At 35.7% G+C, this 23,308-nt stretch overlaps 2 protein-coding genes and 1 pseudogene across 2 annotated transcripts; 1 reads left to right on the forward strand and 2 right to left on the reverse strand.

Moving 5' to 3' along the window:
* Positions 1-783: 783 nt before the first annotated feature.
* LOC120195985 (G-type lectin S-receptor-like serine/threonine-protein kinase B120) lies at positions 784-4,282 on the reverse strand. Its single transcript, XM_039197907.1, has 7 exons — positions 2,864-4,282; positions 2,503-2,613; positions 2,106-2,350; positions 1,696-1,906; positions 1,391-1,622; positions 1,175-1,322; positions 784-1,100 (listed from the first exon to the last, which is right to left on the reverse strand). The coding sequence occupies exons 1-7, from the start codon at positions 4,191-4,193 to the stop codon at positions 792-794; spliced, it is 2,586 nt and encodes an 861-aa protein (XP_039053838.1). The 5' UTR covers positions 4,194-4,282; the 3' UTR covers positions 784-791.
* Positions 4,283-8,112: 3,830 nt separating this feature from the next.
* LOC120196006 lies at positions 8,113-9,553 on the reverse strand. The gene is made up of 2 exons (XM_039197917.1): positions 9,286-9,553; positions 8,113-9,204 (listed from the first exon to the last, which is right to left on the reverse strand). Exons 1-2 carry the CDS (start codon positions 9,530-9,532, stop codon positions 8,192-8,194), a joined length of 1,260 nt encoding a protein of 419 aa, XP_039053848.1. The 5' UTR covers positions 9,533-9,553; the 3' UTR covers positions 8,113-8,191.
* Positions 9,554-14,623: 5,070 nt separating this feature from the next.
* LOC120195975 lies at positions 14,624-21,548 on the forward strand (annotated as a pseudogene).
* Positions 21,549-23,308: the final 1,760 nt, after the last annotated feature.

Here is a 23,308-nt window from a genome sequence, read left to right on the forward strand (position 1 = left end):
TGATGGGGTGCTCACACCTGCATTTGCGGCTCAAGTCGCAATACCCAATGCCAACACTTGCACATATATCCGCACACTCTTTGTCGTTCGTACACCCCAATGTTGTTTCTTGTGCGACCGAGTTCGATACACCTGCAAATTAAACCAAATAACCTTTGTAAACAACTTGTTGAGATACTAAAGGGGAGAAAGATTGTATACATCCATATTGACAAGAAGCTATGATCAAGATGACAAGAAGAGAAGCAACGCCAAGAGAAGACGTCTTCATCTCTTTGTAGATTGTTTTGAAGCTGATTGGAGAATAAAATGAGATCCAACTCTTTGTATTCTTGTGTCGTCGATGATGATATGCAAAGTGAATAGTTTAGTGGGGATTTATAGAAGAATTCTCTGTATCTTTGCCAATTATGGAAGCAAAAATCCTAGACAATTTATTAGGAGGAGATGGATAGATTCTGCATGACCTACATTTGGAAATTAGAATCCAAGCACATTTAATTCTTGGATTGTGGATAATGTTTTTAATCTGTTTGATTTTTTTAGTTAAAAGTAGATATAACAATCTTTTTTTGTCCATTAGTTTTATTAGTTGAGTGAAATTTAAAGGCTGAATAATTAAATTGAATCTGAATGAAGGGCAATTTTCTAGACTGTAACCCTATTCTTTAAACAAAAACAAAGATTTCATAATTACAAATATAATTCTATTCAAGTTTGCATGTACAAGCAACTGTGTTACAATTTTAGTATCGATAATATGCATATATTTATAAAATTTCCGAATTAATTTATCTTCCGGTTATCGTTGTCACTGTAACATTATTAGAAGACACAATTTCTTGACCATCCAAAACTAATTGGCCATCAATGGAACTTCTTATGGAACTAAAAGTGGGTTCCCTTGGCATTGGAAATGTAGGAGCTTCACTCTCGAGCATCAACACCACGGCGGCCATCGTCGGCCTATGCGTCGTGGAGTCTTGCACGCACAACATGCCTATATGTATGCATTTCAACACTTCGCTCGGAGAGCACGAATCCCGGATCGATGGATCAACGATTTCCATCGCTTTATCTTCGTTCCAATGTTGCCATGCCTGGAAAAAAAAACAAACCGATTCAATCAAATTCCATAGAATTATATTATTTCACGGTTGGCCTTTTCACTTACATATGCTATAAGGCTTGCATGTTCAGATGAGCGGAAGCTTGTATTTCTACGTCCACTAACAATTTCCAACAACAATACGCCAAAGCTATAAACATCTGATTTCGCTGAAAACAGGCCTTCCATGGCATATTCAGGAGACATATATCCACTGCAATTCAAGAAAAACATTTGATTTGACAGTGAAATTGTCTGAAAATTGAGCATGCTAGTACTTACTATGTGCCAACTACTCGGACCGTATTTGCTTCGTTTTGGTTACCCCCGAAAATCCTGGCCATGCCGAAGTCTGAAATCTTCGGATTCATTTCGGCATCCAACAAGATGTTGCTGGCCTTTAAGTCTCTATGAATTATTCGAAGTCTCGAGTCTCGATGAAGGTAAAGAAGCCCTCTGGCAATGCCTTCAATAATGCTGAGTCGGGTTCTCCAATCGAGCCGTGCTTCTTTGGCTACCATGAAAGATTTTTATTAGGTATGAGTTCCGAATATGTACCGAATACGTGCAATATCGAGGGAACATACCGAAAAGAAAGTTGTTCAGACTTTTATTGGGCATATATTCATATATCAGCATCTTTTCTTCCCCTTGAATAGAGCATCCCAATAGTCTAACAAGGTTTCTGTGTTGCAATTTGGCTATGAGGATAATCTCGTTCTTGAACTCCTCTAAGCCCTGACCTGACTGTCCTGAAAGCCTCTTTACAGCTATTTCTTGACCTCCAGGAAGCTCTCCCTGTTTTACCAAAATTAACAGCAACTGTTATCACTTTAAACTCGACATTAGTGTATCGACTCGGGTTTCAGGATGCTTTCCCGGTGCCACCCTATACATCAGGATGACCATCAAAACCTGATATGTAGTTCAACATGGAAAATACATCCTAAGACCAGGATCGTTATGAATACTTCCATTACAATTTAGTGGAACTCGCCTTGTATACGGCACCGAAACCTCCCTGCCCGAGTTTGTTCTCTGCACAAAAGTTGTTTGCTGCAGCTGCCACAATGCTGAAATTAAAAATTGGTAACTCTGGTCCATTAACTTGATTCCCATCTGTAAGGATGTCTGATGTTCCTGAAACATCTGCTGAGAATTCTTTGCTCTTTGATTTGGATTCATCGAAAACCTCTGCATCCTTGTCCTTGCAACATGCCATTGATGCAACTGCAGACAAACCTGAATGAAAAAGCTCACAAATTAATACCAAATGGCACACTAGACAGCTTTAAGCTGCCTCCTCTGCAAATCATACCTATGTTAGACTCGGATGTGAGTAGAAAATACAGGTATATGTTCGAAAAGTCCGGCGTTAACATAGAATTTCATACCTTTTAGATCCTTCTTGTATCTCCATAGCAGCCATAGAGACACCACCAAGAAGCATGTTCCCAACAGAGAAACTATAAATATCACAGCTTTGGGTATCTTCCTCTTGTCATCTGTGTTTGAAGTGAAGATTAAAGGTGTTAATATCGAAATAATTGTACTAATATGTCATGTCCATTATTTGTTTAAAGATCTAACATGAAGTATCAAATTCCTGTATAAGATTCGAGTTTGGTTCAGTTTAGCCTTTAAATGATAGGATTTCACTAATATATCAAAGAATCATGTCACCAACATGACGTACATTCTTCAAATTTGAAGCAATTCAGCAAGAAAAGATGACTTTTGGGTATCGAAAAGCACCTAATTCGGAATGATGGAGGCGGTAAAAGAAGCGTAAACGTCCACTTTGTTCTATATACTGAACATCAACCAAATCTCCAGTCCATATCATGCATCCAATGCCAGAAACAAATGTATATGCAGTACAGGAACAATTCCCCAAGCAACTTCGTTTACAAGCATCTAAGCTCCTTGCCGATAACCACAAGTTTGCTAAATCAGGAAACTTCATGCACATTAATCGCTTAAACCCATCCGGTTTACCACCTCCATTTCCCCCTGCTGTCCCATTAGTCCTTTGACACTGCAGTTCAACCCTCCGTTCACACCCGCCGGACCAGTTCCCTCTTGTCCACTGATCTGGAAACTTTGGCCTAAACCCTTGCAAACAATTGCAAGTACTTCGAGAAACAAAGTTGTCACAAGTTGCATAATTCCCACAATAGTTGTAAAGATCACATCTGTTAGCAGGGTCAGGTTGTGATAGCAAAATAGTCCATTTCTTCTCACCATCATCCCACCTTAACTGTTGTTCTATTCCATCCCAACCGATTCGGAACCGCAATAGATCTGAAGGATTCAACGGATAATACGTGAAGTACTGAGTCTTATTTTCATCAGCCTGAGAAAGCTTGAATCCATATAAAAAACTAGCAACATTACTCATATTGACAACACCTGTGAAAATCACTGAATTCCACTGACCACTTCTCCATCTTCTTCTCCTTTGATCCCACATCACAACCTGAGGACCTCCGTTAGGATCGATCCCAACGCTGTAGTTTCCCGGTGAAGGATCATTAACCGATTTCCACGATCTGAAAAATCGGAACTCCCCTATTGCAGAATTCACTGGTACTCTCATGCCAGGCAAAAATGTATCAGTTGGATGATTGAAGCTCTCCCAAATGGTTCCACCCTCATTGTTTGATAGCACAAGATTCCCAGATTTTCGGAGAATCGCAGCAGTGTTGTTCGATGACAAACCCGAGACATTAGAGGACCAAACTGAACTTCTGTTCCCGTCAAGAACAACTAAGTTACCATCAAATCCAATCCTTAAAACTCCATTTCTATCAGATATTGGCTTATCTCTGTTTGCAAGCCATACAACTGCTTTTACATCAACCTCGTACCATATTCCGATATATCTAGAACTGGAATTTTCAGGGCTTAAAAATCCCAGTTCGAAAACCCCATCTTCAGATGACAACTTCTCGCCATCTTTTACGGTGTCACCTGGTCGGATTATGTCAACCCCATGGCAAAACAGAGGTGAAGAAGATAGAAGAAAGAATAATGAAGAAAGAAAAACAGAAACTGGGTTCTTGTTTTTGTTGTTGGTTTTCATATCATTAGAGGAAGCGCAGAGATTGTTTCTTGTTGGAATATGTGTATGAATTTAGGCAAAGAAGATTCAAAGGGTGGGCATGGAATTTAATTGGTGAATGTGAATCAACCTCGAGAAACTAATAAACTTCAAAATGTCATTCCTTTCTCCACACTATATTTATTATTATTATTATTTTTTTTTGAAATAAACTCCACACTATATTTAGAATGTCAAAAAGTAACACCTTTTTGACTCAGAAATTTTATTCCCCATTGAGTTCTAAGTTTGGCTTAATTCCACTAAACTCTATTTTTCATATACGTGTTTAAATTGTTTTTTAATGGAATCAAATATAAAAATTATTCCCCTTATATATGTTAGGTGTCTAATATAATATGTAAATATTTTTCATCCACACCATTACTTCTAAAAAGAACAACGCATAGACATTCTACAGACGTAACTGTTCGAATCCAATATTTCTAAATTCATTAAATCCAAGAAGATGAAAATGAATTTTAATGTGAAAAATATGAAACTTTTTTTTTTAAATTTATTTGTGGTGAGCAGTCATTGGCCTTATTTTGTTTCAACGAAGACGATGGTTAGGTAGTGGCCTTTGACTCCCTCGATTGACTGGGTAATTTATGTTCCTAGTCCCTCCAAATACAAATAATATGATTCAAACCTTTTAACACTTTTATTAAATAAAATACTATGTTTTTGTTTCTCTTAATAATTAATGATTTATTTCTAAACCTTCTTAAATAATTTTTTTATATTTTAAATCAATTAAAATTTTATAAGTTTATCTTAATTATCCCTATACTCATTTTTTTTATTTTATAAACTATATATTTTTACTTTATAAGTTTATCTCAATTGTCTTTATATTATTTTTTAATCAACATAACTACTTAAACTATTATTTACTAACCACTTTTAAGTCTCATTGTTATTTCAATTAAAAAAATCTTTTGATCAATGGGATATTGACATATCACAAAGATTTAGGTATTTGTTTTGATAACAAAATAACTTAGGTTCTTAAATAAAAATAGTTTAAGTATTTATTTTGATAAAAAAAATAATTTAAATACTTAAAAGTGATTATAGGTAATAGTTTAGGTACTTATTTTGATTAAAAATAATTTAGATACTAAAACAAAAAAAAGATGTATACTTTAAGGGAGTTTTCTTTATTAATCCAAAATTTAAAGCTGTTAAAAATGAAATAGTATAATTTTGATGTTGGAGTAAATAGACTCACACACGTGTATCACCGAGCTTAAAAGGATAAATTCTCTCTTCAGTCACTCAACTTTTAACATATATTTATTTTAGTCATCCAACTACAAGATTTTTCGTTGATCAACGAACATTCAAATTTGTTTTGTTGTTCCCTTTGCAGTGGGATTGTATACAGAAAACGTACTTAAATTGATAAAGTTTCATGGTATCTATGAATTCAATGTATCGGCTGCCGGATGAACAAGAGAAATGAAAGACTTTTGTTTGTTATTTTATTAAAAACAATTTGGAAAGTCAATGATTCATGGATTAGATTGAAATATAAGAACCGTACAACTTTAAATTACATTAATCAAAGCAAGATAGAAGTAATCATATCTTTATTTCTCCTCATCTCTCCCATTCTTTCCCATTTCAAATGAACATTATTGAAGGATTCGACAAAATACATTACACGTATGAATATATATTGATCCTCGGTGTTGGGAAATGTTGTCTTCATTCATAAATCCTACGGCAATGGGTCATTGTAGTGCAACCGCGAGTGTAAGGGTTAGCTTGCCTTCCTCGTCCATTACAATTGTAGTAAGAGCGTCCAGGCCGGCTGCATGGGATCGCATTATGTCTGATTGCCTCATAGCTGATGGCTTTCCTCCCCCCTGCAAGTTGTCGAATATACATCTCGGTATCCATTAAATCATCGGTCTCGAATTCGATGCTTCTGTTACCGCCCCGATTGCATGAATCCCGGCTGACCGTGTGGCATTTGACACATTCGACCGCCATTGCCAAGGCTAGGATGAGACCCAACATCGCCCTTACCTTGGACTCCATTCAAGGAATGTTTGAAATGAGAAAACAAATGGGAAGTGCTTTGAGCTTTATTCGGTGTGGAAGAAGAAGAAGAGCAAGATGGGGGGGTTTATACATTGCTTGATGCCTTCGTTTGTGCTTTTTTTAGGGTTCGTTTACTATTTTTCAGGTAACAAATCAGTTGTTTGCAAATGCTTATAATAGATACGTTAAACCAACTTCCTGTATTTACTAACGAATTTTTAAACTCTTTATCCTTCTTTTTAATCCCTAAATTTTAATATCTTTTAGGTAGGTCCAACTCAGAGAACTTTCTTTAAATTAGATTATGTGGCATTTTTAATGAATTTTTTCTTTGATCACCATTTCACCTATAAAATGTAAAATAATTAAATAAATATGATAATTTTAAAATATTGAGTTTTTAAGGGTATGTTTGATTTATGAAATACAAGATTACTTATGGGAATAAGTTTTTCGAAATATTCCGATATCAATTTGTTATAAGATAATAACAAGTATAATAATCTTATGAAAAAAAGACAAAAAGTTTATATAGAAAACTCTTGAAAAAAAAACTATGAGCAAAAGAATAAAACTTTCACTAACGTCAAAAATAAAACAATACAAAGGATTACATAATCGACTTGAATTTTAACTCTAATCATTGATTCTATTTATATGGATAGTTATTCAATAATAAAGAAAACTTGCTTAGTAAAGATTTGCGCAATGTAATTTTTTAATCAACAACTAATAATATAATTTGGATTGTAAAAATTCTAATAATAAATATAGGAAATCATCTGATAACAACCAACTTGGCAAACATATACTAGAAATAAAATTGATCCTAAGAAAACATTATTATTAAAATTTGACCAAAAGAATAAAGAAGCGAAAGTAGTGAGGTGTACCATTTGGACTTTGTTAATTATTCTTTTATAATGGAGCACTAGTAAAAATAATGCTCAGTTATACCAAATACATGAACAGTCATCATTTGTCAGAAATACAAATTGCACCCTGTAGAAATCAATTATTTGAATGCATTTAGATATGTATTATTCTTTAAATATTTATAGGTAAAGTAAGATCTGAAACTTATTCTGACAATTAATTTTTCTTTCACCCACTTAAACCAACATCTTTGATGTAGGGTCGTGAACATGCCCTAACCAAGATAGATAAAAGGAAATACCATCCAACCTCTTCTTTGTCATTAACTTTTCGCAACTTGTTCTTTCATGCAAGTTTATAATTGAAGTATAAACTACTTTTCTTGCCTCAATTTTATTTGTGTTTATATTTAGGTCATTTAATTTTAATTTTTCTAATTTCTTCATCAAATTTCTTAGTTACTTCTATTTTAAGTTTATATTAATGCAATTATTATTTGAAGCAACTTATTTTTCCACAATTTTATTTATTAAAATAGAATAACATCAAAGATAATTGATGATAGAGACTCAGCTTGACGAGGGTGAGCACGTGTCCATACTGAAATTCGAATTTTGTTTTATTAGTTACTTATTTTATTAATGGTGTTCATCCTGAAATTTTTCGTGCCTATTCAGAAATATGAGTTTTATTCGATTAATTACTTATTTTATGGAATGTGCCTACTATGAAATTTTATTTGTACTTATCATACTTAAAAAATTTAAGTTGTTATCCTATGTGTGACCAACTTAAAAAATATTTATGGATCCGAGTATATAATATAGTTCTTGCGTACATCTAACTCAACCAATGAATCAACAAATAATTAACTTGTGTATTTATTAAACGACACGATACCGATCGAAGCGATACATTCATCGATATTTACAAAACTTATATTCGAGTATATAATCTTTTCAATAATGTTCTCTTGAAAATTCAAATCCAATATATAATCGAATCATTATGATAGACTTAAAAGCATAATTACCCTTATATATAACTAATAATCACCGTCCTGGGTGGGATATCCGATCATGTGTCATATCGGAGCCGCTTCTACCCAATTCCTTCCCACCGGGGACCACCATTCGTGGGTAAACTCCCATCGGACCCGTATTTGTAACTCCATAATATACTTGTTGTGTCGCTCCATCAGGAGCCACTCTCCAAGTCGGATCATAAGGATCCACGGGCGATGCTTGACCCACACCAGGAACTTGCTGATGATACCCGACGGTTGTTCGACCCGATGAACTCGGATACCGTTGGACATACTGTGCACGGATTTGAACGGGATGTTGTTGAACTTGAGCATGAGGGTTTCCGGGTTGTGTATGACCCGCTACATAATAAACGGGTATTGGCTGTACGGGAGGAACAGAATAATGAGAATCCTGAACATAATGCCACGTAGGAGCATTACCCGAATATGTCGTTTGCTGCAAAACGGGTTGCTCCACCACGAAGCTCTCTGTTTGATTTTGCTTTGACTTCAAAACCGGTTCTGTGTTATCCGGTTTACTAACGGAAGGTACAATAGGAACTGATGACGTGGAACAGAAAGGAGAAGAAGAGACAACGGGGGCAGGAGAACCGGCGTCCGAAACCGAGTTATTCTCGTACATAACCTGACGTGTCCTTAATTTCGGGTCACAAGATTGGGTCTCATCGGAGTTGTCCAATCCGAATAAATAGTCAGGCACTTCGGATACTATCGAGGAAGCCTCAGAACGGCCGCGTTCAAGACTTGAAGCACCGGCGCCGCCGTTAAGCGCGTCGAAGAACCAATTTTCACGATTAACAGAGCCGTTGAGAAGTGAACTGATGCTACTGGCACGTGAATCGTCATCACCCTTGGAGAAAAGAAAAAGCCGAAGCCGAGCCAGCCGAGGGTTTTGATTCTGAGCTAGCCGATCATATTCTTCCATCATGTTCTCCAGATCTTCATCCGTCGTCACTGAAATCAAAGCGTCAAGATCCTCGTTCGGAAACTGATACTTAAAACTCACGTTGCCAATTCCTAATCAAAGAACCAAATGAATCAAAAAGATAAATATGAATCAAGCAATTATTAAAAGAAAATTGTAGTTTAGTGGATTGCCTGAGAGTTTGGAGAGCTTGGTTAGGAACGATGAGAGGGGAGTGAAGCGATGGAAGGCGACGATGCGAGTATCTCCTCCAACGTACCGCAGCTGATTATCGTGCGGCCGAGGAAGGATCTTGCCGCCAAAACTGCACATGAACCGTACACGTGCAAATGCATCTTGAGGAGCACGGTGTTCGGATAGCGGTGAAGAGGCAACGGAATCGGTGGTGGAGTCGAGCTCATAGAGGTGGTGCGATGACATGTTTGTTGAGCTGGTAGTTAATGTGTGCGAGTGGAATACTGAATAAATAAGAAGTGGCTGTGAGAAATCAGATAACGACAGTCGAATCTGGACCCTTAATCTACTTTTGGTAAGGGGATGGTCCCAGATGACGTGGATGAAGGGATGTGATGGTGAGAGTGATTGCGTGAGTAAGACAAAAGCATGCAATGCAACAAAAACCGATGGTTTAGTCGGCGGTGGTGGGCCGTGCCGCCGTGGAACCATATCATTCGATGTAACCTATTGCTTTCCTAAACCAAACGTTGATGACGAAATGATTCTTCGTAATTCGACAATACAAAACATTTCTCAGTCCCAGTCGGGATCTGCCTGACCTCTGTTACCAAACAGGGTTAAAGTCTCATAAAAATTACTCCCTCCATCTCATTTATATTGTCTACGGTTGATTTTTTCATGTAGTTTTAGAAAGAAAAATTTATGTAAGAAATATGTTGTAAAAAAATTAAAATTACAATTTTATCTTAAAAAAGTTAAATTTTATTTTATTGAGAAACTAAACAAATATAGAAAGATAAATGTGTGTAGTAAAAGCTGTTGATTTTTTTTCAAAATGACAATTTAAATGAGATAATTTTAAAACACAAAAAAGATAACTTTCATGAGATAGAAAGAATAATATTTAAACCTTTGTTATCTATTTTGAAATATTATCCAACTTAATTTTAAATATATTCCAAGTTCAAAATAAATATTAATGTAAGCAGTGACATCGACCTTAAGCTGAAAAAGTTAATAAATTTTAATAGAAGTTTGAAAAAATATTAACTTACAAATAATTCATATTAAAAATAAACTAAAATCAAATTTGAAGTTTTGATTAAATTAGATTGATTTATATATTCACTATAATAATTATTAGAGTTTTTTTATTTAGACTGTGTTTTAATTCAATTTGAAAACTCATAGTGTGACTGGCTTAATTAATTAAATAAATTAAAAGGAAAAAAAAGAGAATGTTTTTGTGACAAAAATGACGCGACTCGCATATTCAATCGTACATAAATTCACTTCTTCAGCTAATTTTTTTACTAAAATATGAATTCATATTCTTCATCAAATCAAACAATTAATTTTATAAATAGAGTATGGGGATTAAGGTCAATATATTATATTATGATAAGGCAAATATTTCTATTTTGGCATCGTAATAATTTTTTTCACTTACATGTATTGTTTCATTTTAAAAATTTTCATACAAAATATATGCATCTCTTTTATTATAAATTCACTTATATCTATTATTATCATCTTATAAAAATATAATAATAATTTTATTTTAGTTATATTGTTAAAATAAATGTTAGGATTTAAATTCACAATATAAGACAAAATAAATATTTTTGATCACTTTTCATTAAAAAAATATTTGATCACTTTCCAATTTAAGTAGTGTCTTTAATTATTATAACCCTACAATATTTCTGTTTGTATGATGCATTTTTGGAGTATTAGACCGTTATATATATATATATATATATATATATATATATATATATTTAACTCAATTTAATACATGATAAATTATTTGTAATGAATTGAAATGTCATTAAATAATGCATCTTAATAGCAACTTGAAATTACTGAATTAATGACCCACAAATTATAATAGTTAAACTAATTATATAATTTTTTTTATTAATCTGAAGTAAGTATAAGACAATATATGTCCAAAGATAAACTCTTAACCTATTGACATTTAACGTTCACACCCTTAACATATATGGTGCTCAAACCTAGGTCTTCAATGAATAATAACAATTCGTTTATTACTGAGGCCACTTGATTCGTGCAAACTAATTATATAATTTTAAACAAATAGTAGCATAAGCATGACATTGTATTATATTGTTATTAGGTAAGTACGGGGGAGGGCGGTGGAAAGGACTTGTCGATATTTTCTATATGTAGCTTGGCCGGTGGCTTAAATTATTTATTTTTCTTCCAAGATAACGACCTTTGTCTTTAATGCTTATTGACCTCTTAATTTGAATGAAAAAGTTGTGGAATTATATGTAGGGTAAACTAAATGCACTAAGTTTTAGGTTGTTATTAATCTCATCACTGAATTTTAAAATGTTTTTATTGAAATTATTTTATTTAAAAAGTGTGTACACATTGATAAAATATAGTCAAAATCAATTACTTTAAGATAAAAAATAAGGACGATAATATGCAAAAACCTCAGCTTGCCTCCTATTTCCTATTTTCTTCTAATCCTCCAGGTCTTTTTTTTTTACTTCTAACTTTTCCCTTTTTAGTTTTGCTTCTCTGTAACTTAAAAAAGACATGATCAATATGTTGTCCCTCGCGAAGCTGATGAGATCATGGGAGTAGATTATGAAGGATTTGATGGATAGTTGTTGAAAAGTTTCAAGGATGAGGGAGAATTTGGGTATTGACTGGTTTTTTACATTGTTGTAATTTTGGGCCTGAGTTGATTCGGGTTAGATTAGGTTTTGGGTGTACTTAGATTTGTACTGGAGCATAGTTTGGTGCTGATGATTTTAATTGTAGCACTGAATTTGGATTTTGGCTTTGATTTTGATATAAGTATTGGATCATGAATCTATTAATGTTTTTAGTAGCACTGAATTTTGATATAAGTATTGGATCATTAATCTATTAATGTTTTAATGATGTGATAATTTGGTGTGGTTGTATATAGGGATGGTAACGGGTCAGGTTTTTGGCAAACTCGATTCGACCCGAAAATATTTATTCTCCACTCGAATCTGATCATATCCAAAAATATATATCCTCCACCTGACTCTGACATAAATTTTTATATTATAAATCTAACCCGACTGACCCGGAATAAAATAAATATTTAATTAAAAATAGTAAATTTTTAAAGAAAATTACATTATTATCCTCAGGTATGGTCGAGTAAGAGTTTTTACCCTTCTTCGAACTTGACCCAACATCGCCCCTTAAAAAATCAGGCTCGACCCGACCTGATTAGAATTGTTTTAAAAAAAATTCAATCCTATTGGATCAAAACAGGTCAAAATCCGTCGAATTCATATTAAATTGTCATCCCTAGGCGTGTGATGACATAAAAGTTAAAAAATTCATCTTTTATTTAATCTCACTTTCTTATTAATCAAAGTGGTGATTTTACATTTTGTTGTCAAATTTTTTTATTGTCTGACATCTTTTATAATCATCCTCGACATAAAAAAACAATTTAGGTTTTTTTTTAATTCAAGAAATTAAACATAAAAAGCAACTATTTTTTGGGTTTAGTAACTTTCTCAGATTTGATGGGTTAGATTGAAAATTTAAATGGAGTGAAATATTCCTTTCAGAAATCAAACAACAAAACTCGAAACTGATCTCACTGAACGACCATATGAGGGATCAAAGTTTTAAAACATTGAACATTTAGATTAATTTTCGTCAATTTTATATGAGTTTCGTAGAAAACCAATTAAAAAGAAAAAGGAAAAAAAAGAGGAGTGATGTTTTTATATCAATCTTGTCGTGAATTAAGAGTGATGACGAATGATGATTGACCGTCAATGACGGTTGGAGAAGTCAACGATAAATTATAGAGACTAATGGTGTGTTTGTTTCACTATAATTGATTTTTTGAAAAACATTTTTCTCATTTTCTAGTATTTGGTTGACATAAAACAAATTGTAATTCATTTTTCTAGTCAATAGAATTTTTTTTGCATTTTCTAGAATATTATTAATCATATTATAATATATGATATTATATTTTTATTTTACTAAAATGTATTAATTTTAATATTTTTGATTATAAAATTATATAAATAATAATATTGATATAAATAATATTAAATAAAATATTATAATATTTTAAAATAGTAATATTATTTTTTAATAATAAACCCAAAATTCAATGTTAAAATTAAGGAATTTTAAAAATGATTAAATTGATATAAACCTAAATTTAGTAAATATGAAATAGTTAAACCTTATATGTAAATACTTTAGTTTACATATAATAAAATTACTTTCTTGTGATGCTTTAAGGATGCTTACCATATTGGGTTGGTTGGATACTTACAAATGACGAGCTATGGGGTAACGCATTGAATGGAGCTTAAGTTGGAGTTCGACGTTCGCCATAGCTTTCATACACACCAAGCTACTCATCGAATCTATATTGCTTGGTTAATTTGTGTGAAAGGGTCCATTCAAGTGTAGTAAAGTATTTGAATTTGATGGGGTTTGACTTTGTCCTTGTAGATCTTTTTAAAAATCATTTTGGGCTTAACTTGGATTTTATGAAAGAGTAAGTCGAGGTTAGGGCAGAGCTGGGTTTAGAATAAAAATATCTAATGCGAGTGATTTAGATAATTACTATAATAATTCTTTATATATATTTAGAGAATTATTATAATGTTCATCCATATATATATATATTTTTTGTTGAATAAAAATAAGGAAAAACTATTCAGGTTGGAGGTGGGAATTTATCTTAAAATTACGAGCTGGTTGAACACCACCAGATGTCGGGATAAATTGGAGTCGAATAAAAACTTTTAATTCTTAAATCAGATCAGAACTGCTAAAAATTCGATTCGTCACGTCATGTATCTATCCCTAGTTTAGACCCTTAAAATTTTGAGAAATGGGCTTCAACCAAGATGCTTGAATTTGGAGATGTTGATTTCCTGAGCCCATACGTTCCCGCTCTAGAGCCTAGGGCTTTTGGCCTAACACCTATTGCCAAGACGACCTCAGGAGAATTTAAACCAAAAGGTGTTTGCTTTTAAGAAAGTCATTTTACTCCTAATGCTATATAGATATGTATATATTAAATGAATCCTTTGTTAAAACGAGTCCTATTAAGTGTTATATACAAGAAAAATCAATTTGGAATAGGAGTCGATATCTAGAAGAACAGAATTCTTGTGCACCTTTTTGTTTCCTCTTTTAGTGCTCAAGGAACCGTAGAACAGATATAGGATCGCCTCACTTCTCTTTCTTCTCAATCAACGTTTTTTGTTTCTTTCTCTCTTGCTCATAAATCTCATTATAATTTCCCAGAGTTTCAAACTTTGGTATCCCATTCCCATGATTATTGATGAAGGAGGAGGGTTGCCTACAAGGCTTGAGGTTTCTGCTTCGTATTTCCTTCTCTTCTGTTTCTGAATATGTAAAGATTCACTCAGTTTTCTTTGAAAAACGATCAGGGAAAGCTTAGTGCCATGGTGGTTTGTTGGATTCTTGGACTTGGATCTCTAGTCGCTTGGAATAGCATGTTCACGATTGGTGATTATTATTACAATTTGTTCCCAGTACGTAACATAATCTTACTTTCTCGAGACACAGTACTACGTTAATTACCTTGCTTTTACGACAAAAATGGATTTTCTCCAAGACGATGTTGTTTTGTTTTATTGTTTTTTTGAAGAACTATCATACTTCAAGGGTGCTTACCCTTGTTTACCAACCATTTGCCATTGGAACAATGGCAATCCTCGCATACAATGAATCGAATATCAATACCAGACGGCAGAACATAGCCGGATATCTGCTTTTCACTGCAAGTACTTTCATGCTCATAGTGGTAAGTTTTAATCTCCTATGTAGCAGAACTCTGTTAGGAAATAAACTGAGTACGAGTAATTTCCCTATAACCAGATTTGTAAGAATGCGAAATAAAAGCGGAAAAATAATACTCGAAATTGATAACGGAGTTCAGCCAATTGTGCTTACGTCTCCGGGCTGCTGCAGATCTTTTACTAAGAGAAAATTTACAGGTGTTTACACAACACACTTGAGAGAGAACTAGAAGATTTTGGGATGATTTTGAAGCTAAATGAGCTAGGGTATTTATAGTTAAAACTTAGGGACTAATCTTTGAAAATACTCTAAAGTCTAGTGACCAAAAAAAAATTAACCCAAACCTAAATTCAACAAAATTAGGCAGCCACCCATTTATTCAAAGCAGCCCCCCCACCTTTGAATATCAAGCAGCCACCGGCTGCTAGTATTCATATTTGACCAACAATCTCCCACTTGAAGACTGATTTTAATCTATCTTCACACCTCGATCGATGCAGCAGCTTTTCTAGTCTTGTTACTCTAGCATGCCAACTGAAGTTGAACACAACTTCAGTTTGTCCGTGGTCACCGTCTTTGTCAACATGTCTGCTGGATTTTGAGCTCCACTGATCTTTTCAAGTTTCAAAATCCCATCTTCCAGAAGAGACCGGATAAAATGATATCGCAATTGTATGTGCTTCGTCCTGGAATGAAAAGACGGATTCTTCGCTAGATGGATAGCACTTTGACTGTCGCAATACAAGACATTGTTTTCTTGTTTCTTGCCTAACTCATTCAAGAAACTTTGGAGCCAGACCATCTCTTTGCTGGCTTCCGTAACAGCGACATATTCTGCTTCGGTTGTGGAGAGAGCAACTATCTTCTGTAGTTGAGAAACCCAACTCACTGCGGTTCCTCCTAGAGTATAGACATACCCTGTAGTGCTTCTTCTGATGTCAACATTTCCGGCTAAGTCAGCATCTACATAGCCTGTCAGTATCGTATCTCCACCTTTGAAACAAAGTGCTTTGTTTGTGGTACCTCGCAGATATCTGAGGATCCATTTGATTGCTTCCCAGTGTATTTTGCCTGGATTATTCATGTACCTGCTAACAGCTCCCACTGCTTGAGCAATATCTGGTCTGGTACAAACCATGGCATACATCAGACTTCCAATTGCTGAGGCATACGGCACCTTCACCATGTGTGCACGTTCTTCCTCCGTCTTTGGTGACTGTTCTTTGGAGAGTCTGAAATGAACACCTAAAGGTGTATTACTGGTTTAGCATCTTGCATGTTGAACCTGGAGAGTACTTTGTTGATGTACTCAGCCTGTGATAACATCAAAGTCCCCGACTTTGTGTCTCTCTTGATCCTCATCCCAAGAATCTGCTTTGCAGCGCCCAGATCCTTCATAGCAAACTGCTTCGACAATTTTTGCTTTAAGTGTATAATCTCTTGCATGTTTGAGCCTGCAACGAGCATGTCATCAACGTACAATAATAAAATAATGAAGCTGTTGTCGAACCTCTTGATGTAACAACAATGATCTGCTTGGCATCTGGTAAAACCACTACTACCCATGAAACTATCGAACTTCTTGTACCACTGTCTAGGAGCTTGTTTTAAACCATACAAGCTCTTCTTCAACCTGCATACCAGGTTTTTCTTGCCTGCCTCTATGAAGCCTTCTGGCTGCCTCATATAGATTTCTTCCTCCAAATCACCATGAAGGAAAGCTGTCTTTACATCTAACTGCTCAAGATGTAAATTTTCTGCAGCTACAATTTTCAACACCAGTCTGATTGTAGACAGTTTCATGACTGGAGAGAAAATTTCACTTGTAACGTTTGCTTTGTAACGTTTGCTCCCATCGTGCTCTTCTTTGATCCTGTAAATCCACTTGTTATGGAGCGCTCTCTTGCCTGGTGGTAATTCAGCTAATTCCCACGTCTGATTTGACATAAGCGAGTCCATCTCATCTTTCATGGAAGACTCCCACTTGACTGAATCCTCCACTTGCATTGCTTCATCATAACACTCTGGTTCACCATTGTCAGTCAGCAACAAGTAGTGTAAAGAAGGTGAATACCGTTGGGTTGGTTTAGGAATTCTGGAGGAGCGTCTCAGTTCTGGTGTGCCTGGTTCTTCCTCTTGAACTGCTTCAGGACTGATCTGAACATCATTTCTAGAAATCTCCTCGAACTCAGCAAATTCCTTTGTTTCAGCCTCGGTATTACTTGATTCTGCGGTTGACCTGTCTTTGTACATCACATTTTCATTGAAAATGATGTCTCTGCTTCTGATGATCTTTCGATTTTCGTAGTCCCAAAACCGGAAACCGAACTCATCACCGCCATAACCAACAAAGGCACATTTGTTGGACTTAGCATCAAGTTTACTTCTTTCAGCAGAGTCTATGTGTACATAAGAAATACAACCAAACACTCTTAAGTGTGAAAGGTTTATTTCTTTCTTGCTCCAAGCTTCCTCTGGTATTCCGCCATCCAAAGGAACAGAGGGCCCACGGTTGATCAGGTAAGCTGCAGTGTTGATAGCTTCAGCCCATAGAAATTTGGGCAATCGGCATGTATCCTCATGCTTCTAGCACGTTCATTCAGAGTTCTGTTCATGCGCTCTGCTACGCCATTCTGCTGCGGTGTTATGGGAACTGTTTTCTCCATCTTAATCCCATTGTTTGCGCATAAATCTCTGAATCTACTGTCTCTGTACTCTCCTCCATTGTCAGACCTCAACCTCTTGACTTTCAAACCAGTCTCATTTTCCACCATGGCCTTCCATTTTCTGAAGGTATCAAAGACTTCTGATTTCTTCTTCAGAAAATAAACCCACACCTTCCTTGTTGAATCATCGATGAAGGTGACATAATATAGTGAGCCTGCAAGAGATGGAACTGGGGATGGTCCCCATACATCAGTATGAATCAATTCTAACCTTTCTGCCTTGGGTGCCTTGCCAATCTTTGCAAAACTGACTTTCTTTTGTTTTCCAAAGATGCAATCCTCGCATAGTCCGACATCTACATTCTTTAGATCCGGCAACTTCCCTTTTGACAGAAGTATCTTCATTCCTTTCTCGCTCATATGGCCAAGCCTTTGGTGCCATAGGTTTGATTTTCCATCAGCATCTGCTACTGCAATGATATTCTCTAAATTTGAGGTTACATAGAGAGTACCAGTCTTCTTACCACGAGCAATGACGAGTGCTCCTTTGGTAATCTTCCATTCACAACCTGAAAAGGTTGTACTATATCCTTCTCCATCAAGCTGTCCAACAGAAATCAGATTTCTTTGAGGCCAGGAATATGTCTCACTCCTGTCAGCTTCCAGGTGGTCTGGTTTGGCAGCTTTAGTCGGATATCTCCTTTTCCGACGATCTTCAAGGTTTCATCATCAGCAAGATGAACCTTCCCAAAATCACCACTGATATAGTTCTCCATGATTTCTTGGCATGGCGTGGAGTGGAAAGATGCCCCTGAATCCAAGATCCATGATTCAATCGGACTGTTGACGCTTAGAATCATGGCATCACCTGTCTCCTCTGTCACGTTGGCAGATTCCTGTGCACCGGTATCTTTCTTCAGTGCTCGGCAATCTCTTTTAAAGTGACCTTTCTTGCCACAATTATAACAGGTAAAATCTTTCTTTCCCGTTCTGGATTTTTCCCGTCTGGATTTGGATCTGCCACGATTTGAATTTCTTTCTGAAGTTCTCCCTCTGGACTCCGTGTGCAAGGCTGAGGAGGTTGATGCTTCACCCGATTCTCTCCGTCGAATTTCTTCGCTCAGTACCAGATCCCGAACATCGTCGAATTTCAATTTACTATTTCCCGACGAGCTGCTAACTGCTGTAACAGTAGCATTCCAACTGTCTGGTAGAGATGATAAGAGAATTAAAGCTCGAACTTCATCATCGAATTCAATTTCCACAGAACTCAACTGGGTTGTGATTGTGTTGAGTTCATTCAGGTGTTGAGCCACTGATGCCCTTCCGTCATCCGCAAATTGAATAATCGCCTCATCAAGTGAACTTTGTTTGAGGCCGATGGCTTCTCATACATACTGGAGAGAGCTGCCATAAGACCTGACGTGGTCTTTTCCTTTGCTATGTTGAAAGCAACATTTCGGGACAACGTCAGTCGGATAACTCCGAGGGCTTGTCTGTCGAGAAGAGCCCAGTCTTCATTCTTCATGCCCTCTGGTTGCTTTCCTGAAAGAGGTTGATATAGATTTTTCTGATACAGAAAATCTTCAATCTGCATCTTCCAAAAGCCAAAGTCCGCACCATCGAACTTTTCAATTTTCACCTTCCCTTCGTCTGCAGCCATCGCTCCCACTCGAATCTGGCTTCGTTTGGATCGTTTCTGACAATTTCTGCGAACCGCCGTGTATTAGAACACCTCCGTCGACAAACTCGTATCGCCGACCGAATTTCACTATTCACGAAATTCACTATTCACGTGAATAGTAATGAATAGTAACCTCGCAGAAAATTGACAAAATTCACAACCAAAAGCTCTGATTACCAGTTGTTAGGAAATAAACCGAGTACGAGTAATTTCCCTATAACCAGATTTGTAAGAATGCGAAATAAAAGCGGAAAAATAATACTCGAAATTGATAACGGAGTTCAGCCAATTGTGCTTACGTCTCCGGGCTGCTGCAGATCTTTTTACTAAGAGAAAATTTACAGGTGTTTACACAACACACTTGAGAGAGAACTAGAAGATTTTGGGATGATTTTGAAGCTAAATGAGCTAGGGTATTTATAGTTAAAACTTAGGGACTAATCTTTGAAAATACTCTAAAGTCTAGTGACCAAAAAAAAATTAACCCAAACCTAAATTCAACAAAATTAGGCAGCCACCCATTTATTCAAAGCAGCCCCCCACCTTTGAATATCAAGCAGCCACCGGCTGCTAGTATTCATATTTGACCAACAAACTCACCCCATCCATTCGATTCTTTAATTTCCGGTTTCATTTTTTTGACAGTTGGATTTAACTACATCCGGGAAAGGAGGATTCGGATCTTTTATTGGTTTATGTGCAATTGTTGGTTGTTTCGAAGTTGCGGATGCCTATGTTCAAGGTGGAGTTGGTGGTGAAATATCTTTCATGCTACCCGAATTTATCCAGGTCGGTTTATCTTTTGAGTTCTTTGATGTTTTATTGCAGAGTTCTTGATTTGTCATAATTTTTTCTCCAGTTAACTGAATCTTTAATCTTGTGTTTCAGTCTTTCCTTTGCTGGTTTGGCTGCATCTGGTGCACTGACCTCTGGTTTGAGGCTTGTCACGGAAGCAGCATTTGAAAATTCCGATAATGGTCTTAGGAAAGGGACGAGTATGTGACTTTTTCTTTACAAAAACATCCTAGAATTGCTGTATTTTAATGCTTATCTGTAAACAAAACGATTGGTTTATTCGATTTTTTATCGAGATTTGATTTTGTTTTGCAGTGTTGTTCCTAGCCATTTCCACATTCAAGGAGTTCCTTTGCTTCCTGTTGTATGCATTTGTCTTCCCCAAATTGCCAATAGTTAAGTACTTTCACTCAAAGGCAGCTTCCGAAGGATCGAAAACGGTTCAAGCCGATCTTGTAGCAGCTGGAATTCAAACAAAAGAAGACCAAAGAGTACTGCAACTTTGTTCTAGGCTAATATCTATGATTTATCAAACTTCTTTTTTCGAAATTTTATAAAACTAATAGGTTTTGGCATTTCCACAGCATGAAGACAATGCTGAACGGAGTGACAGGCTGAGCAACAAACAGTTGTTCTTCCAAAACATCGATTACGCGCTTGACCTTTTTGTGATATACGTTTTGTCTCTGTCGATTTTCCCCGGATTCTTTTCGAAAACACCGGCAAACATAAGTTAGGTTAATGGTAAGCGTTCATTCATTGAATGGAATAAGCATTACGTGTTGTCCAAGTAATTGAATGCAAACTCACACATTACAATTGGTATTTGTTTTAGGTATCCACTTGTACTGATAGCAGCATACAATGTGTGGAATCAGATATCAAGATATCTTCCCCTCTTGAAATTCTTTAAGATCGAATCCCGCAAAGGTCTTATGATCACGATACTTTCTCGTTTCTTATTGACCCCATCCTTTTACTTCACTGTCAAGTACGGTGACCAAGGATGGATGATAATGATCGTCTCCCTCCTCGGATTTAACAAACGGTCACCTTACCGTATGCGATCTTACAGCTGCTCCTAAAGGTTATCGATTCTTCGATTTTCATTGAAGTTTACAACAAATAGCTAGTATTCTGAAAAATTAAAGGGCTTCATTTGAACTTTTTTGCAGGGACCTGAGCAAAATGCCTTAGGCAATTTACTAGTACTATGTTTACTGGGTGGCATATTGCCGGGGTTGCTTTGGACTGACTATGGCTAATTTGTACAAATAATGCCTTCTAAAGGACCTTTGTGGGAATTAATCCAATATTTGTATATTATCAGTTTTGTTAGCAGAAGTGATCAGAAACTGAAGTTTTCTTTACTTTGATTATAATTGAGGAGACAATATTTGTTATAAGAGTATAGTATTTGATTTTGGTCAAATTGTTGTTCTGGTCCATAGCAGAAGTGATCAAGAAACTCAAGCTTTCTTATGCGTAGATATTAATCGAGAAGACAATATTTGTTGTAAAAGTATGGTTTTTGATTTTTGGTAAAATTTGGTTTTGATCCTTATATTATGATCAGATCAGGGTTTAATCCATAGACTCTAACTTGAGATAATTTGATCCTTTTACTACTATAATGTTTGTTTGATTTTTTTTTAATAAAAGTGGCTAGTTTTATTAAAAATAAAAAATATTCAAAATTACAATGAAGATTTACAAGCATATCCGTAAACCTAAAATATAATTATGACATTTTTCTATTACCATTTAGACAAAAACTAGCCACCTAAATCACATAAGGAACCAAGAAGGAAAATGTTAAAAAAACCAAACCAAAGAACTCGAATAAAATAAATATAAGAACAAATCTAACGACATCGATAAACGAATCACAAAATGTAATGAAGTTACTGAAAGACCACCAACAAATCACAAATCAGAGTTAAACGACGTGAGAAAACTATCCACGAAAGCAAAACGCGTATCCAAATCAATCTGATGGTCCAAAGCAAGGAACATCATCATGATAATAAATAAACGACATATTGATCAGTGTTGAGAAGTTGAATAAAAAGAAATTAATAACATCTTATTTTTTATTATTGCTTCACTGTAACTACATCACAACTAGCTTATATAGTATTCATGACTTCAAGCTTACTCAATCTCACAACTACTTGTAACAACATCCATAACAAATTTCATATGACACTATTCTTAACAACCATAACAACTCACACACAGTAAAGCTCACTCAATGCACACATTAGCATTCTACACACTCCAATATTCTCCCTACTCTTTTCCTTCTCCTTGAGCAAATGATAAAACCTGCACTTTGGGTCGAAATTGCTCAAACGAAGATTTGGACAATGATTTAGTAAACCATCCGTTCTAGTTGAATCGAAAGTGCGATGCCTCCTTCGGTTCTACTTGAATCAAAAGTGCAATGCTTCCTTCCGTTCTACTTGAATCAAAAGTGTGATGCCTCCTTTCGTTCGACTTGAATCGAAAGTGTGATGCCTCATTCCATTCGACTTGAATCGATGCAAACTTTGATGTGAATGGACATTAAAAAAATTCTAAAAATATCTATTCTATAACAATGTAAAACAAATCAGACACCAGCAACATCATTGACAAATTTGGTCAAACAGATTGGAAGCATGACCATACGAACCGTGGTTAGGATCAACCGCTTTTCCTTGAGCAAGATTGACACTCATCGAAAGTGATTCCCTCATGGCAATTATAACAGCCACAAATGACTGGTATTCACACGGCACCCCTTCAAATTACTGACCACATACTCCATCGACAGAATCGAACATCCACAGAAGGCAAGAGCATCGCACACCTCTTAATTCGAGTAAGGTAAACCCGCATTGTATCACTACCCTTCTTGGTCCCTTGGATTAGCTCGACATTTTCTGCTGGAAAAATAGTGAAAGCAACCTTGGCATCGTGATCGACGGTGACAACTACAGAAATGATAATCGATTCCTTGCCGCTCTCTAAGTTGAAGTCATCGCCGGAGATAATGGTCTCCTC

This window comes from Hibiscus syriacus, unplaced genomic scaffold (genome assembly GCF_006381635.1).
Source record: "Hibiscus syriacus cultivar Baekdansim isolate YM2019G1 unplaced genomic scaffold, ASM638163v2 tig00117022_pilon, whole genome shotgun sequence".
Classification (NCBI taxonomy): domain Eukaryota; kingdom Viridiplantae; phylum Streptophyta; class Magnoliopsida; order Malvales; family Malvaceae; genus Hibiscus; species Hibiscus syriacus.

Coding starts and splice junctions, on each gene's coding strand:
- LOC120195985 (XM_039197907.1), bottom strand. CDS start 4,193: ATGAAAACCAACAACAAAAACAAGAACCCAGTTTCTGTTTTTCTTTCT. Junction 1,623..1,695: donor TCTGAACAACTTTCTTTTCG/GTATGTTCCCTC, acceptor CTTTCATGGTAG/CCAAAGAAGCACGGCTCGAT. Junction 1,101..1,174: donor ATGCAAGCCTTATAGCATAT/GTAAGTGAAAAG, acceptor TTTTTTTTCCAG/GCATGGCAACATTGGAACGA.
- LOC120196006 (XM_039197917.1), bottom strand. CDS start 9,532: ATGTCATCGCACCACCTCTATGAGCTCGACTCCACCACCGATTCCGTT. Junction 9,205..9,285: donor CAAGCTCTCCAAACTCTCAG/GCAATCCACTAA, acceptor TTCTTTGATTAG/GAATTGGCAACGTGAGTTTT.